This window comes from Propithecus coquereli, unplaced genomic scaffold, assembly GCF_000956105.1.
Source record: "Propithecus coquereli isolate 6110/MARCELLA unplaced genomic scaffold, Pcoq_1.0 Scaffold27, whole genome shotgun sequence".
NCBI lineage: Eukaryota > Metazoa > Chordata > Mammalia > Primates > Indriidae > Propithecus > Propithecus coquereli.
In genome coordinates this window covers 3319468-3336031 of record NW_012148285.1, presented here as the reverse complement: position 1 = coordinate 3336031, position 16564 = coordinate 3319468, and the positions used below count along the sequence as shown (strand labels likewise).

The window sequence follows — 16564 nt, the reverse complement described above, 5'->3', positions numbered from 1 at the left end:
GGTGGGGGGAGCTTACAAGTCATAGGTGGATTTAGGGATTCTTTAGTTGAAAATTGGTTGGAAAAGTTAGGCTTTGTCCAAAGACCAGGAATCAGAGGAAAGGAATGCTTGAGTTAAGATAAGGGTCTTCTATCCTTCATGTGATGCTGTACGGGAATCAGGTCAGGAAGTAAACCACATCATAAAAACCTATTTACTGAGATGTTATCATTTGTAGGCATGACTCACCAGCCCCTCTTAGAAAAGAATTTTTTGGGGCAAAGAAAAAGATCAGAGTTCAGTCCTCAGGGACAACTGACAAAATTTGAACGTCCACTGTGGATTAGATAAATAGAACTATATCAATGGGAAATGTCCTAATTTTATCCTTCCTGTGGTTAAGAAAATGCCCTTGTTCTTAGAAGATAACACAGTGAAGTACTGGAGTAAAGGATCATGATGTCTGCAACTTGGTTGCAATTGGTTCTGAAAAAAATGTGTATGAATAAAGTACAAATGACAAAGTCAACGGGGCAAACCTGAACAACTGGCAAATGCGAGTAAAAGGCATACGGGAATTCTTTACGCCATCCCCGCAACTATCTGTATGTTTGGATTGCATCAAGATAAAAAGTCAGTCACCACGCCCGGCCAAACGCAGCAAACTGGAGAGAGCTCGCGATACCCGCAGGGAGCGCAGGCAATTCGGAGCGGAGAGCTACCGCCAGCCGGTCTTGAATCATGTGGGACGAGCCCACGTGACCGCAGGCCCGAGGACAACATGGCGGCCTCCACGGGTCGCTGGCATCTCTTCCTGCTCGCGCTGCTCGGCTTCCTCGGGGAGGCGGCCGGCAGCCTCGGCGCAGGGTGAGTGCAGCTCCGGGGGCGAGCCTTGCGCGGGGAGGGCCCCCTGCCCTCGGCACTCACGGGCTCAGCCCTCCCAGCTCACGGCTCCCCGTCCCCACAGGGCCTCGAGCGACGACGACTTGCTGTTGCCGTATCCCCGCGCACGTGCGCGCCTCCCCCGGGACTGCACGCGAGCGCGCACCGGCGGCCGCGAGCACGAGAGCTGGCCTCCGCCCCCCGGGACCCCCGGCGCCGGCGGCCTGGCCGTGCGCACCTTCGTCTCGCACTTCGGGGACCGCGCGGTGGCTGGCCACCTGACGCGGGTCGTTGCGCCCCTGCGCGCCTTCTCGGTGCTGGAACCCGGCGGGCCCGGCGGCTGCGCAGGGAAGCGCAGAGCCACCGTGGAGGAGACGGCGCGGGCGGCCGGCTGCCACGCCGCCCAGAACGGCGGCTTCTTCCGCATGAGCACGGGCGAGTGCCTGGGGAACGTGGTGAGCGACGGGCGGCTGGTGAGCAGCTCCGGGGGGCTGCAGAACGCGCAGTTCGGGATCCGCCGCGACGGGACCCTGGTCACTGGGTGAGGAGGTGGGGAGCCCCGTGGCTGTCAAGGGCAGAGGGACTGAGATCTGGTGTTCAGATCACTTCATCAAGCTAAGCCTCCGTTTCCTCATCTGCAGAATGGGCGTAGTCATACCTTCCTTGCAGAGTTTATTCATTATCCCGTATCTTTTAGCACTTGCTTTGTGTCGGGCAGTGTGCCGTGCCCTGGGGAGATAGCAGTGAACACAAACAGCCTTTGCCTTAACGGACTTACGCCCCTTACTAGGAAAAATAAATAAAAGCCAGGTAGATAATAAGATAAATTCAGACTGCATATGTGCAGCAAAGCGCTGAACAGGGTCAACCAATTGTAAACAGAATGTTGACTTCAGGGAGGGTGATCAGGATCAGGCCTTTCTGAGAAGGTGACCTTTGAGTTGAGACTTGAAGATTGAGACTTGTCAGCCAAGGTCAGAACTGCAGGAAGAGCATTCAGCCAGAAGGAACAGCAAGTGAAAAAGCTCAGAGGTGCAGGGGGGGTTGGTGCTTGTGAGGGACTGGAAAAAAGAGCAGGGTATCAGAGGATAACAGGGACTGAAGATTTGGGTTATTTTCAGTTATTTGACTATTTAGAAGCTTGCTCTAATCCTGCATGGATATTAGGTTGGGGAGACTAGAGTAGAAGCAAGGAGACCAGTTAAGAGGCTGGTACAGGCATCAGGGTGTTGTTAGGCTGGGGTGACGGCCCGGAGATGAGGGCCACAGATGGATTTGAGATCTGTTTGGAATGGTTGTTTATACTAAATGCAGACTGTTTGCAGACGTGCCTGGTGGGTATTGTCAGAGCGCTGCCTGGCGAGATTCCAGGAGCTGCAGAGCCCCACAGCCACACTCAGGTCCAGGAGGAGGAATCGAGCAGTGGGCTGGAGGATTGGGGGAACAGGGAGCCCCACTGCCCACAGCCGCCCCCGCTGGTGAGTGAGCCTTGCACCTTCCCTGGGTCCAGGTACCTGTCCGAGGAGGAGGTGCTGGACACTGAGAACCCATTTGTGCAGCTACTGAGCGGGGTCGTGTGGCTGATCCGCAATGGAAGCGTCTACATCAACGAGAGCCAGGCCACCGAGTGCGATGAGACGCAGGAGACAGGTGTGGGGCAGGGGAGGCCAGTGGCAACAGCCCTCATGAGAACCAGAAACAGTGTGTCGTGGGTTGCTTTCTTAAGTCTTTGGACAAGTGTTCATTGAGCAGCAACTTTGTACCCAGCACTATTCTGGGTACTCAGGATTAAGACAGTCTTACATGGAATAAGAAAATAGCTATATGACATGCTGAGAAGAATTGGTTTGCACTAAGAAGGAAAAATGAAGTTGGGGGAATGGGGCCAGACGGGGGCAGGAGCGGTGGACGTGGGAACAGAAAAGTACCGCTAGAGTGTCCGTGCACTAGCATCACCCAGGAGCTTGTTATGAATGCCCCGCCCACCTCAGACCCACGGAATCCAAATCCCAGGAGGTGAGGCCCAGGAGCCCTCTCTGTGATGCTGACGGATGTTCCAGGTTGAGGACCACTGGGATGCCGAGTACTGGGGCAAGGAAGGGACGCTGCGGCCCTGACGTGGCAACGGCTGTTTTTGAGCAGGCAGTCTGGAGACCTCACGGAGGAGGTGATCTTAGATCAGAAGGAGCAAGCCGTGGAAAGTGCTAGGGAGGAGGCAGCTCCCAGCCAGAGGGAACAGAAAGTGCAAAGGCCCTAAGGCAGAAAGCGGCTGCAGGGACTGGGGGCGCCCAGAGGTGAGACAGGAGGAGCAGCGGGGAGCTCATGCTGGGCCTTTGGATCTTGTTCTGAGATTACTGGAAGCCACTGGAGGCTTCTCACCTGGAGGCTGACGTCATCGTCACTAGGTTTACGTGTAAGAAGAGCCCTGGCTGGGGCTGGTGGAGGGGCAGGCAGGGAGACACAGTGTGGCTGGGTGGAGAATTGCTTTTGACATGTAGGAGGAGGAGCCAGGAAGCCTCGAGAGGGTGGTCAGCCAGGCTGCCTCCCCTTCAGGTTCCTTCAGCAAGTTTGTGAACGTGGTATCGGCCAGGACTGCCGTGGGCCACGACCGGAAGGGGCAGCTGGTGCTTTTCCACGCGGACGGCCAGACGGAGCAGCGCGGGTGAGTCCTGGGAGTTGGGGCGAGAGGGCGTATTAGTTTGCTATCATTGCAAAGCCAGTTCGCACAAACTTAGCAGCTTCAAACCCATTTGTTGGATCAGAGTTCTGTAGGTTGCAGTTCCAGGAACACTCGACTGGGAGTGCTCCACGTTCAGGGGATCCCAGGGACAAGATCAAGACGTTGGTTAGGTGGGGCTCTTATCTGGAACGTCTGGGAAAGAGGCCGCTCCCAAGCTTGTTGCGTCGTTGGCAGAATCCAGTTCCCTCCTTGTGGGGCTGACATCTTCGTCTCCCTGCTGGCCGCCAGCTGGGTGTGCTGAATCCCCCTCACTTCCTCTTCTGCCACCAGCCAGAGAAAGTGCCCCACCTTTAAGGGCTCCTTGATTCTGATGGGCCCACCCGGATGTTCCAGGCCACTTTCCCTCCCTTAAGGACACCCGTGCCGTATGACAGCCCAGTCATGGATGTGATCTTGCATATTCACTGGTGGTGGGGAGCAGGACAGGGCATGTTTGGGGGCCACTTAGAAACTTGCCTGCCACAGTGGGTAGGACACTGTTCACTGTTGTAATTAAGACGAGTTAGACCAGAAACGGTGGCGGACGCTGAGCAGCGCCACTGCCGTGCCGCAGCATTAACCTGTGGGAGATGGCCGAGTTCCTGCTGAAACAGGACGTGGTCAACGCCATCAACCTGGATGGAGGCGGCTCCGCCACCTTCGTGCTCAACGGGACCTTGGCCAGTTACCCGTCGGATCACTGGTAAGCACATCAGAGCCCTCCTTCTAAAGGGCCGCCGTCCAGGCCTGCCCACCTGTCCCACTCAGCCAGTAGTGCGTCCCACCCGTGTGCCGGGGCCGGGGGTTCAAGAGTGAGCAGGAAGGGCCAGGACCCCTCCCTGTCAGAATGCCAGGAGCACCCATGCCTGGGAGCGGGGTCAGCGGGTCAGGAAAGACCTCCCGAGGAGTGGGAGGGGTCGGGGGAGCCTGTAAAAGGCTGGAGAGGTGGGAATGGGGAGAGGCCGCCACGAGCGCTGGCTGGGGTGGCCTCTCCTCACACCCTGCTTCCCCCTGCAGCCAGGACAACATGTGGCGCTGTCCCCGCCGCGTGTCCACCGTGGTGTGCGTGCACGAGCCCCGCTGCCAGCCACCTGACTGCCACGGACACGGGACCTGCGTGGAGGGGCGCTGCCAGTGCACGGGGGGCTTCTGGCGGGGCGCCGGCTGCGGCGAGCTGGACTGCGGCCCCTCCAACTGCAGCGATCACGGGCTGTGCACGGAGAGTGAGTGGGGTCCCGGGGAGGCGGCTCTGACCGGCCCCGGCCCTGCCTGGGCCCTGACCTGGCCTCTCCGTCTTGTCTTGGCAGCCGGCTGCCGCTGCGAGGCTGGATGGATGGGGACCAACTGCAGTGAAGGTGCGCGCGGCCAGGCCGTCCCCGGCGATGGCGAGAGGGTGGTCGTGGCGGCCCCGAGCGCCTCCGCTGCCTCTATCTCCAAGTCTGGTTGGGAAGTTGCTTGTGTCCCGCCCTCGCTTCACATGTGAACCGCTGTGTGACCTTCCCGTGGCTGCAGCACGTGCCACACGCCGGGTGTCTGAAACAACAGGGATTTGCTCTCAAGTCCTGAGGCTGTGTCAGAAATCACAGTGCAACAGGGCCACGTTCTCAGAAAGGTCCAGAGGGGGGCCCTTCCCTGCCTCTCCCAGCTCTTGGCGGCTCTGGTGTTCCTTGGCTTGGGGCCGTGTCACTCTGTATCTGCCTCACGTCCCGTGGCCCCATCCCTGGGTGTGTCTGGTCTCCCTCTGCCGTCTCCTGTAAGGACCCCCCAGCAATGGCTCTGGGGCCCACCTGAAATCCAGGATGACCTCATCTTGAGATCCGAACTTAATTACATCTGCAAGGACCCCGTTTCCAAATAAGGTCGCATTCAGGGCCTGGCCTGGGGGGAGCTGGGAGATGCTTTTCCTCCAGCCCGACACCGCAGGCACCCAGGAGCCATCCTGTCCTGCCAAGAAAGGCTCTGACCTCTGTCCTCGTCTCTTCTCTGCAGAGTGTCCCCTTGGCTGGCACGGGCCAGGCTGCCAGAAGCCTTGCGAGTGTGAGCACCAGTGTCCCTGCGACCCCCGGACTGGCAACTGCAGCATCTCCCCAGGTACAGGCCCCTCCCAGGACCTCCGGGGACAGGAGACGGCAGACCCTTCTCCTCCAGCCCCTTCAGCCTCTCTCTGGTGTGTTACAGTGAAGCAGTGTCTCCAGTCTTATGAGGGAGGGGAAGCGTCCTCGTTCACCAGGTATGTGCTTAACAGGAGCTGGGGGCAAAGGTCAGAAAAACCCCCTCCCCCTCCCCATGAGGCTTGGCCTCTGCCCAGGGGCTGAGCAGGGACACCCAGGTGGTATGTCTCCAGTGTAAGCAGAGGGACAGTCACAGCCGATGCTGGCAGACACTGGACAGTACAGGAGGATGATGAGAAGAGCCTCCGGCCATTGCCCGGTGGGCGTCGGGGGAAGCCGAGGGCTGCTTGTCCCTGGCCGTGAAGTCTCATGCTGTGTTTCCTCGGCTGCTGGGCACAGCACAGACCTGAGCTGCTGTCCTCATTCTCAGGCACCCCGCGTGCTCGGGCCTTGTGTTGGTGCCTTTCTTTCCATTTTCTAAGGTGGTGGGTCTCGAACTTAGTCCCCCCCAGGGCTTGTTAAAAGAGATCCCTGGGCCCATCCCCAGAGGTTCAGATCTGCGTTTCCAGCACCATCCTGGGTGAGGCCGATGCTGCTGGTCCGGGGATCCCACTTTGAGAACCTCTTCCTGATGGTTCTCAGACCCGATAGCACAGTCCTGGGTGCCTCGGCCCAGCCCGGACTCTGCAGGGGGCACTAGCGTGGGTGCAGGTGGAAAGCTCCGTGGGCATCGTCCTAGAGGGAGCATCTCTGGGAGCTCGTCGGAAGCGCAGGGCCCAGGCCTCTCCTGGAGATCCGCCCAGGTGAGTCTGGGCTGAGACCCTGAAGGCTCAGGACCACCCTGGAAAAAGCGCTGTGGAGCACTCAGCTTACAAACGCACCAGGGCAGGAACGAAGTGGACCCCGGGGACCCGCTGCAGCCGCCAGCAAGGGAAGGAGAGCTGGGGAGGCGGGGCCAGCCCCGGGCAGTGGCTGCTTTTGCACTGGGGGCTTCTTTCCAAGATTCATATGAAAAAAAAAAAAGAGTCATCAAAACACCTTGCCCTTGCCCCCGGCCAGCTCCCTGTCTTGGAGAGAGGGGGACCCCCTCTGTCTTCAACACCCCCTGGAACTCAGGTGAGGTCCCCAGCTGTGTCTTATTTGGCCGGTGCAATTTTTTAAAATTTAAAATGTAGCAGCAACATCTTAGAATCAGTAACAGTCACAGAAGATGTCTGGCCTCTCTTGAGATACCCAGAGAGGTGGCAGCACTGGCCTGCGTCCTGCACCACGACCGTCCCCGCTGCTCTCTGCACGTATCTCAAGAGTGGCCCCGTCCCCACCTGGTCCACTTTGCTCGTCAGCCTTCCCCGTGGAAGCCCCCAGCTTGGTGCCCCCTGCTGAGGGGGAGCCTCCCCAGTGTTCCCCCAGCCCCTAGTCACCTGGTGACCCCAGCTCGGGCCTCCCTCTGTCCTCAGGACCGCCTGGCTGGCCCTCACCCTGGCCCTGGTGTTCCTCTTGCTGGTTAGCACCGCAGCCAACGTGGCCTTGCTCCTGGGCTCCCGAGCAGAGAGGCAGCGGCACCTGGACGGGGACTACGTGTACCATCCGCTGCACGAGATGAACGGGGAGCTCTTGGCCGCGGAGAAGGAGCAGCCCGGGGGCTCCTGCAACCCCTTCAAGGACTGAAGCCTCAGGCCGCCCGGGACGACCTGTCCCTAAGGCCCATTTCCACGGGTCCAGCTTCTGCAGGGGGAATTCCGAGGCCACTGGAGGGGCCGTCCGGGTGACCACAGCCCGGGCGCTACAGCTAAGCTTCCGATGCAACCGTGCCTCAGCCCTCAGCTGGCCCTGCCACCCCAGCAGTGCGGTGCTCCCTGGAGAGACTCTGCCTCCTTCCCTCCTGCCTGTGTCTGCTGTTCGGGGGGCCCGGGCCCCCCAGAGAGTCTGCTCTGCTGCCAAAGAGTCTCCGGCCTCCTGGGGAAGGGGCCGCTAGCAAACCCAACTCAGTGACCGAATCATGACAAAGTGGCAGATCCCAGCCAGCCCCCCTGGTCGGGGTGGGTTCAAGGGACGAGTCTCTGCCTTCCCAGCCACGCCCCGAGACCCTTTTTCGACAGACCTCATCACTGGATTTGCCAACGAGAATAGTATTTCCTGCCATAGGAAGCTCCGCAGAAGGGACGGGGGCGAAATCATGTTTACAGACCTATTTTGTCATCCTGCTGCCGAGAAGTTTTTTCTATCACTTGAATAAATTGGTATAATAAAAGGAGCCACCAGGTGGTGTCCAAATTCCAAATCCTGGACTTCACAGGGGGAATTCTTAACCGGAGCCGGTTATAAACAGCCCAGAGCCAGACGCAGCTCCCTGGTGTGTTCGTTTCATGCAGCGCTTCCCAGACCTGAACGTGCACCCACGTCACCTGGAGATACTCGCTTGCAGATTCTGGCCTGGGGTGGGGCCAGAGATCTGCGTTTCTAACGAGCTCCCTGGCGATGCTAACGCTTCAGGTCCCCAGACCCTACTTGGAAGGGCAGGGGTTTAGTTAGTCCTCACGGTATTTTTATAGAATTTAAATTAGTTACCCACATTTCAAAGTCCAGAAATTAACAGAATCTCCAGATTTCTGGTTTCTCTAAAGGAGAGAGAGCTGGCAGCCCCGGGGGACACTCTCACAAGGCAGCGGCAGCCGAGTAGTGACAGTCACTGCCAGCAAGCCTGTGAGTATGAGTTGGTCACTTGTGGCCCGTGAAGGGTCTTCAGGAAGTGCCTGAAAAGCCCCCATATGTGTGGCTGTGCTCAGCGGCTCTCTGGGGAGGAGAGATGGGAGAGGGGCTGCCACCATCTGCCGGTTCTCAGGCCCGTACCCCCAAAACGTGGTACGACTGTTAGCTCTCTGTTGCTGCATGTAAACCACTCCACGAAGTGGCTCAGAACAAGTAGTTATCGCTTGTCCTGAAAAATATTTCTCATGATTCTCGGGTCAGCTGGTGGTTCAGCTACTCTGGTCTTGGACCAGTGGTTTCAGCTGGGCCACCGTGGCGACGGCGATGTACCTGATGATGTAGCGCAGCTCCACGGGATGTCTCGGCCCCAGGACGCGAGCTCAGGCTTAAGGTCAAGATGGAGACAAATCCCGAGAGGGAAGCATGAAAGGTTTTGGGTCGGGATTAGTGTGAACTCACTTCCAGCACATCCTATCAGATAAAGCAGGTCACCAGCCCAGCCCAAACCCGGGTGGAGGGAAACAGGCCCTGCCTGTCTAGAGGAGCTGCAAAGCCAGGCACCTGGGGATCGCTTTGGCGTATCCTGGGGAGCAGCTCCCGAGCCCGGGTGCAGGTCCGAGTGTGTGCCCCGGGAATGCTCTATGAATGCAGGCTCTGGGCTCCGTCCCAGACCCGCTGAGTCAGAATCTCGGGGAGAGGGGTCCTGGAATCTGCAGGGAGCACTCCCAGGGGGTCTGAGACAGCGGCCCCAAAGACGGCTGTCCTAAAATGACCCTTGGCCTAAAAGCCCTGGCCTCTGAGGGGACCTCTCTGTCCTCTGCTGTGCTGGCAGCTGAGTCGGGGAGTGATGGCGCTGTGCTCCAGCGCGGTGGGTTCCAGGCCTGGGGGCAGCACAGCGTCACCGAAGACGGCCCGTCCCGGCATGCTGGGGGCCCCGGTGATCACTTCAATACCTGAGAACGTGAGTCCTCTGTGGCCCCGTGGAGTTTCACTGTAACTTGTCACTGCCAGCTGTCACCGCTGCCTGCCCAACATCCAGCGCCTACTAGTTACCGCCCTGTCTTAAGCTGGGTGCCCAGAAGGAGGACCTGAGACAAGGCTGTGAGAGCAAGTGGTTTGTGTGGGCGGTGACCCCAGGACGCACTGGCGGGGACAGGGAAGGGAAGGCAGCGCACACAGGGCGCGTTAGTGAGCAGGTAGGTGTGGTAGGCACCCGGGCTCGGCACTGCCGGGCCCTCTGCGAGAGATGGTAGAACAGGGCTCGGCGGAACCACTCAAGGGCGGGGAAGCTGGGGTATCTGTCAGCCAGCACCCACTCATCATGGGCCGAGGGCGGCTCCAGGGGTGAGCCCCGGCACGGCCAGTCTGCCGCACACAGGCCGCAGTGTGCTCCGGCAGCCAGAGGCAGTCGTTGGAGGGCAGGTTGCAGTTGTCTGCGTCAGTGAGGGTGCGGGGAGGCGGGCACGGCATCCGGAGCCCTGGCTGCAGGCTTCCATCGCGCTACCTTCGAGACCCTCCCTCTCCCCCACTCGCCATCCAGGTGCTTTGGCTGGCACCCCTCCCCCAAGTTGCAGGTGGGCCTCAGAGGTGGGCATCTGTCCCAGGCCAGCCAGTCAGTGCCCACCCCAGAAATTCTGCTGGAATCGGAGGAAGAAACTCCCTGGGGGACATTGTCCAGCTGCCAGGGTGTGGGCCACACAGAGAAGAGTAACTAACCTGCACCAAGACATGCAGAGAGCGAGCCAATGTGAAGGGCCAAACCTAGGGCGGGATTTGAGCCCCTGGATCCAACTATACCTGAAGTTCACTCTTGGGCTTCCCAATGACATGGACCCATAAATTCACATTTTTGCTCGAGGTGGTTTATGTTGGTTTTCTGGTAACCCAAAGAATGCAACGCTCATCACATACTGTTTGTTGGAGAGGCATGCTTTTGGACTCGGGCATTTAGATTTTGGACTGCAGAGCTCAGATGGGACACAGAGCAGGAGGCAGAACAGTGTCTGAGATTCCAATACCTGCCTTTGGTATTGGCGGTGGTGGGGACACATGTGACACAAATATAAAGCCATTGAGCTTCAGGCGAGCTGGTCAGGGATTAACGGGGACTGGTCATGGCAGTGCAAGGATTCCCTCCGCGACCTCCTGGCAGCGACTAAAGACCCTTCTACAGCCCGACTGAGACCCCCGAGAGTTCCGTGTGCTGGGCAGTTGCCACAGCGACGTGTGTCAGCTGTGGGGTGCTCTACCTAGAACCTCAGTATCGGGAAGGCCCCCAGAAAGCTGCTGCCCCTGGCGTCCATGGGTGGGCTCTCAGGGCTCTCTGAAGCCCTGAAACAGAAATGAAGTTCAAGTGTGCGTGTCCACAGCTTCCATCGGGTGTCAGCGTCTCAAGAAAATCATGGCTCCAGAAAGCTAAGTCAGAGGTTTTAAGTGGTGCTTTCTGGGGACCGGGACCCCTGCAGAATGCCTTGGGGTTGGGCGCTGGAAAGAGGGGAGTGGGAGGAGGGCTAGAGAGACGTTCGGCAGCCACAGCCACCTCTGCCATCCCTGGGAGGTCCTGGCCCTGCCCCCGCTCCCACAGCAGCAGCTAATGCCTGAGGCTCCCTCCACAGAGGTCCCAGAGGTCTGCGCCCGGGAGAAAGAACCAGTCCCAGGGGCAGCCTCTGGGCCACGAGGGAGCCCTGGGCGTGCTCTGCCCTCTCTGGGCCCAGGCCCCCGGAAGGCCCTGGGGAGTCATCGCAGCTGAGACAGACGTCAGCAGGGACCTGCAGCTCAGACTTGATCCCAGCTCCCGCCCACCCTCAGGAGCCGTCTTCCTGCCACGGGGCTGTTCTTTCTCACCCACCGCACCCACGAGTCAGCTGGCTGTTCCTTCAAAACCCGCCACCCACGGTTCAAGAGAAATCCATGGAGAGCCACAGCGAATGAACGAAAGCGCTGGATCGAGGCAGGGGAGGGCCGTCTCCTCCCCCCAGAGCTGTGTTGGGCAGGGCTGGGTAACAGGAGCTGGGGAGACAGGTGACCCTCATGCTATCACACAAAGGAACCACACCTCTGCTCTCCCAAGTGACAGCCCCTGGCCCCAGTTCCAAGACAAAGGAGCCTTTTCAGAGTCCCACAACCTATGTGGCTGCCAGTACACCTGTTCCAAGCCCCAAGAGAGCTCACAGGAAGGACAGGTGGCACCCTGGACAGGGCCCCTCACACCCTTCTGATGTCAGGACTGTGGCTGTCCTGGGATGCAGCATCCAGGACACCAGGTCTGGCTCTTTGGTAAAACCCCATGGGGCGTCCACCTGGTAACCAGCAGGTAGAATCTCAGCCGTGCTGAGCAAGCCCCAGAGGCCTGCATTTTAATACCACTGACAAACTATGCATCTCTGTATATACCGTGCGTGCATGCAAGGGTTGAATACCGTCCCCCCGAAATGCATGTCCACCCAGAACCTTAGCATATGGCCTTATTTGGAAATAAGATCTTTGCAGAAGTGATCAGTTAAGGATCTCAAGATGATATTATACTGGATTTAGGATAAATCCAATGGCTGGTGTCCTTAGAAGACACACAGGGGGAGGAAGGCAGTGTGGTGATGGGGACAGAGATCGGAGTGATGGGACCACAAGCCAAGGACGCCTGGCACCACCAGGACCTGGGAGAGGCAAAGGAGGACCCTCCCTTAGAGCCTTCTGCGGGAGCGCGGCCCCGCCAGCACCTTGATTCCGGACTTCTGGCCTCCAGAGCGGTGTGGATAAAGAACAGGAAACTCATACAATATGTCCGCGCTTTATACATAAAAAATGTTATCCTCTCTCCCGCCCCCCAAGAACCAATTTGCAACCCTTTGGGTGATACCAGCCCTGCTGAGATGCTCCAGAGTCTTATAAACAACCGCTGCAAAGTTCTTGAACAAGCCCAGGCAAAACCTCCAGGGTTTTAGGAAGCTGACAAGAGAAGTATATCCAAGTCTGAAATGTTTACTGCTTCTGGTTGAAGCAAATGACCAGGCAAACAAAAGACATCATGTTTCATGGCCTGAAACAGACTGGTGAAAAGAATGATGCTACTCACATTGAACAAATTAATGTCATGGGAGGGGGCGGAATTCCAGAGAGTGCAGAGTAGAGGAAAAAACACCCTCGAACTCTTCAACCTCTAGTGAAAATGGTCTCTAACTGCTGAGGGAAATGCCACACAGATCTTTCAGATTAGTGGATTTGCCCAGAAAACAGTTTCTAAAAGGGAAAGTCTGACTACAGACTACGCCCAGCTCCGAGGGAAACAGTGTCTCCACATCTACTCTTCTCTGAATGCATGCGGCGCTCTGAGCCTCGCTGCCTCGTGAAAAACAGCGACGGGCGTCCTCAGGAAGGAGCCTGGAGTCTTTGGATAAGAAGCAGTAAATGATGAGAATTGTCGCAGACATTCGGTGAACGCATTCTGGGTGCGCTGTGCTGAGAACTTCACAGCCACTCTCTCATTTCAGCCCACTGCAACCCAGTGAGGTAGGCACTGCTGTCCCCACTTTTAAAGATGAGGAAATTGAGGCACAGAGAGGTTAAGTCACTTGCTTGAGGTTACACAGCTAGTGGAAGGCAGGCTGGGGTTTGAACCCTGATCTAAATTCAAGACCCAGGCTCCCAAACACCGACAGTCAAGCTGAGAGTGGGTTGTTTCTGTCCCGGCCACAATGGATTAATGAAAAAGATGGAGCTTCCACCCTTTGGCTTGGGGGAAATTTAAAAGCCAAAATCTTGGCGGCCCCTTCCTTGGATTATTTTGAACTGCAGACCTCCCAAAGGCAGGAAGAATGGCCCATTGACAATGCTTCAGTGTGGGTCCCAGAGACCTCCATATGGGAAGGGAACTGTAGCAGAAACCACCATGGACACTCGCTGGTTCTGTGGCCCAGCTCCTCTTGTCCACTGGGGGCCTGGGCTCCCCAGTCCCACTGTTGCTTGTGGAGGGAATGCCAGTCGCAGGCTCCTTGCCAATATGGGTCACAGGAGTAAGCACGTGATTCAAGATGGGCCAGTCACAGCCTTCCATGAGATTTGAGAGGGGAAAGTGTCTCTGTCTTAGAGATCGTGACCCCGTGGTTATAGGCTTGGGGCTGCTGACAGCCCCCTTTCCCACCAAGTGGAAGAAAGAATGAGCTCAGTAGGCAGAGATGTGGAGTCAAGAGGCCTGGGTGCAGTTGAGAGGCCTGAGGACATTGGGCTCCTGGATCCAGCCATACCTGGACCAAGAGGCACCCTCAGCCATCCCAAATACAGGACCCAGGGAATTCCCTTTGCTGCTAAGCCAGTTTGAGCTGGGTTTCTCCCAAGGGAGAAAGCAGTCTCAGAAGGGGAACCGAGAGGGTCTGAGGATCCTCACCCCTGCTGTGGTCGTACACCCACCCCTTGGCCCAGTGACTCTGCCAGAGATGACCCCGAACTCTAAGCAAAGCTAAGAGACAAGAATGAGGCTCAGCCTCTTGGGCCCTAGAAAGGAGCCCAGGCTGCAGACGGAGCTAAGTCAGTGACGCCCGTCACAGGCAGATTGTGAGGGTGCGTGGTGTGGGCTGGGCACTAGTCCATAGGGGTGGGGACTGGTGTGGCCCCATATAAGGACACGGAGGTGTTGCCGTCATGCAGCAATAGTGATCCCACTTTGCCAACACTCCCAAATGCCTAAGGGAAGCCAGAAATTCTGATTTCTATGTGAAATGCCCCAATTTTTAAACCACTCTAAAGGCAAAAAAAAAAAAAAAAACCAACACTAAAGACAGGCCAGATCAGACTTCAGGCTGCCACTTGGTGACCTCTGACCTGCTGCCTTTGGGGTGGCCCAGGAAAGGAAAGGAGAAATGTCCTCAGGCCCCTAGAAACTGGGACTCCCCCATGCAGTCACTGGGGAAAGTCGTGGCAGTTATGACAGCTGGTTCCAGAGTCAGACCTGCCCGAGGACAGAGACAACAGCTCCACCCCGCAGGAGAGTCCTGATGTCATGTTGAGACGCTGGATCCAGCCTTACCAGGAACTCCTGGACTGGCCAGTTACCTGCACCCATGAACGGTCATCCTTTTGTGTCTAAGCACTGGGGAGGTAGGTTTCTGTGGCTTACAGCGGAAAAGACTGATAACTAAACAGCTCCCCGGGAGAGACAGGGACCTCCAGAGGGGCATACAGACAGCCTGAGTCGCCCGGTCACTGCCTGAAACTTAGCAGAAACCCACCCTCTTGAGTCGGGGTGTCAGGGTTAGGGCCTTCCCACCAAGTGCTGGGGGATTTTCAGTTTCCCACAGACAGCGGGGCCTGTAACTCATATAACTACTCTCCAAGCACATCTTGGGACAGGGGACATTGTTATGCAATCAAATGCCAGGCTGAAATGCTGTCACTGCTGCCTGCCTGGCATCCTTTCCTGCTTCTTCTTGGGGGGACTCCAATACTCTTTGAGGCACCTCCTTACGTTTTTCAGACCACGGGGTTAGTTCCAGGGACATGTGATCCAGGCTGGCCAATAACTGTACTGCCCCCATTCCAGGTCACAGTGATTGGTCCAAGTTGGGCACATGACCAACATGGCTGGCCAATCAGTGTTCTGCATTCTCCTAGGCAACTTTGATTGGTTCAGGAATTGACCTGGGCCCCCAGCAGGCTGACTCAGTTCTGGGGTGAGGATTGGAACTTTTGAGAGAAAGAAGCTCCCTTATGCAGCAGAGTGGGGGCCGGGTGCGGGGCGCGAACCAGTGACGGGTCCCGGATCCAGGGGGACCCAAGAGTGGTCGGATCAACGACGCCTTGGCCTTGGCCTTTCCTGACATGAAGCCGCAGGAGCTGGTTCTGCCCTCGCGAGCCCGAGAACCCCGGCCAAGGGCTGGCTCCCCGCCGTCCGCCCCGACATTGTCAGCGTCCAGGCCCGGGGCTCCGGCCCTCGTGGTCCCAGGCCTGGCGGCAAGCTGGCTTCTCCTCTAGACACTTCAGGACGCGCGGGCTGCGCAGGCTGCCCCGGAGCGCCGGCCCGGCTATCTGGAGACCAGGGAGCTGCTGTGGGACTGGCCGGAGGAGGAGGTGGAGGTGGCGGCGCTGAGCTGCGAGAAGCCGCTGGTGCAGGATTCCAGGCTGGACATGGAGCCCCTGGGGAGGAAGGGCACGGCACACGTTACCTTTGGGCCGACACACAGAGTGGAAAAGCTGTCGGTGCCGCAAATGAGGCCCCAGGGCTCCTTCCACACGGCTGTCAACCGCCCCAAGGGCCCAGGGAAAAGCAAGTGATGCAATGAGGAGAAATGAAGCGCCACCCATTCCCTGCACCCCTTCTCCCCACACAGAGCCCCAAACCAGGCATAGCCTGCCACAAACCACTCGGGCTTCCCTGACATGGGGCCCTACCGTGGCACAGAGGTCCCCACAGCCTGGGGAGTCCCCAACCCCATGTCCAGCCAGTGTCATCTCTCCTTGCTTTCTGTTCTCAAACCACACAGGCCCCCTTCCAGCTCCTCCAGCTGTTTTTGCATGTGCTGAGCTGGCTCCAAGCTTCAGAGTAGCGCTGTCCATGAGAACATTTCGCGATGATGGATGTGTCCTATATCTGCACTGTCCAATGCGGTGGCCACTGGCCCCGTGGGGCTCTTGAGCACTCGAAATGTGGCCAGTGCCACTGAATAACTGAATAGTTCATTCTGTTTCATTCTACTGGCTAAGTTAAATGGCTGCAGATGGCTAGTGCTACCCAAGTGGACAGTGCAGCGTTAGGGCCTTAAAGTGTGGTCCTGGGCCCAGCAGCACCCAGAGCTTGTTAGAGATGCAGAATCTTGCCCAGCACAGTAGCAAGAGCCTGTAGTTCCAGCTACTCAGGAGGCTGAGGCGGGAGGATCGTTTGAACCCCGGAGTTTGTGGACAGCCTGGGCAACATAGTGAGACCCCATCTTAAAAAAGAAAAAAGAGGCCGGGCGCAGTGGCTCACGCCTGTAATCCTAGCACTCTGGGAGGCCGAGGCGGGCGGATTGTTTGAGCTCAGGAGTTCGATACCAGCCTGGGCAACATAGTGAGACCCCATCTTAAAAAAAAAAAAAGAGGCCGGGCGCAGTGGCTCACGCCTGTAATCCCAGCACTCTGGGAGGCCGAGGGGGGCGGATTGTTTGAGATCAGGAGTTCGAGACCAGCCTGAGCAAGA

General features: G+C 57.8%; 2 protein-coding genes across 2 annotated transcripts in view; one reads left to right on the top strand and one right to left on the bottom strand.

Moving 5' to 3' along the window:
* Positions 1-739: 739 nt before the first annotated feature.
* Positions 740-7881, top strand: NAGPA (N-acetylglucosamine-1-phosphodiester alpha-N-acetylglucosaminidase). Its single transcript, XM_012647812.1, has 10 exons — positions 740-846; positions 947-1402; positions 2372-2511; positions 3415-3523; positions 4155-4283; positions 4598-4803; positions 4888-4935; positions 5570-5671; positions 5759-5810; positions 7149-7881. Exons 1-10 carry the CDS (start codon positions 761-763, stop codon positions 7357-7359), a joined length of 1539 nt encoding a protein of 512 aa, XP_012503266.1. The 5' UTR covers positions 740-760; the 3' UTR covers positions 7360-7881.
* A 7532-nt stretch (positions 7882-15413) lies between these two features.
* The window catches only part of SEC14L5 (SEC14-like 5 (S. cerevisiae)), a 34807-nt gene continuing 33656 nt past the window's right edge, over positions 15414-16564 (bottom strand). Inside the window, exon 15 of the mRNA XM_012647534.1 lies at positions 15414-15525. Within this exon, the coding sequence (XP_012502988.1) occupies positions 15414-15525 (112 nt within the window). The remainder of the gene's footprint in view (positions 15526-16564) is intronic.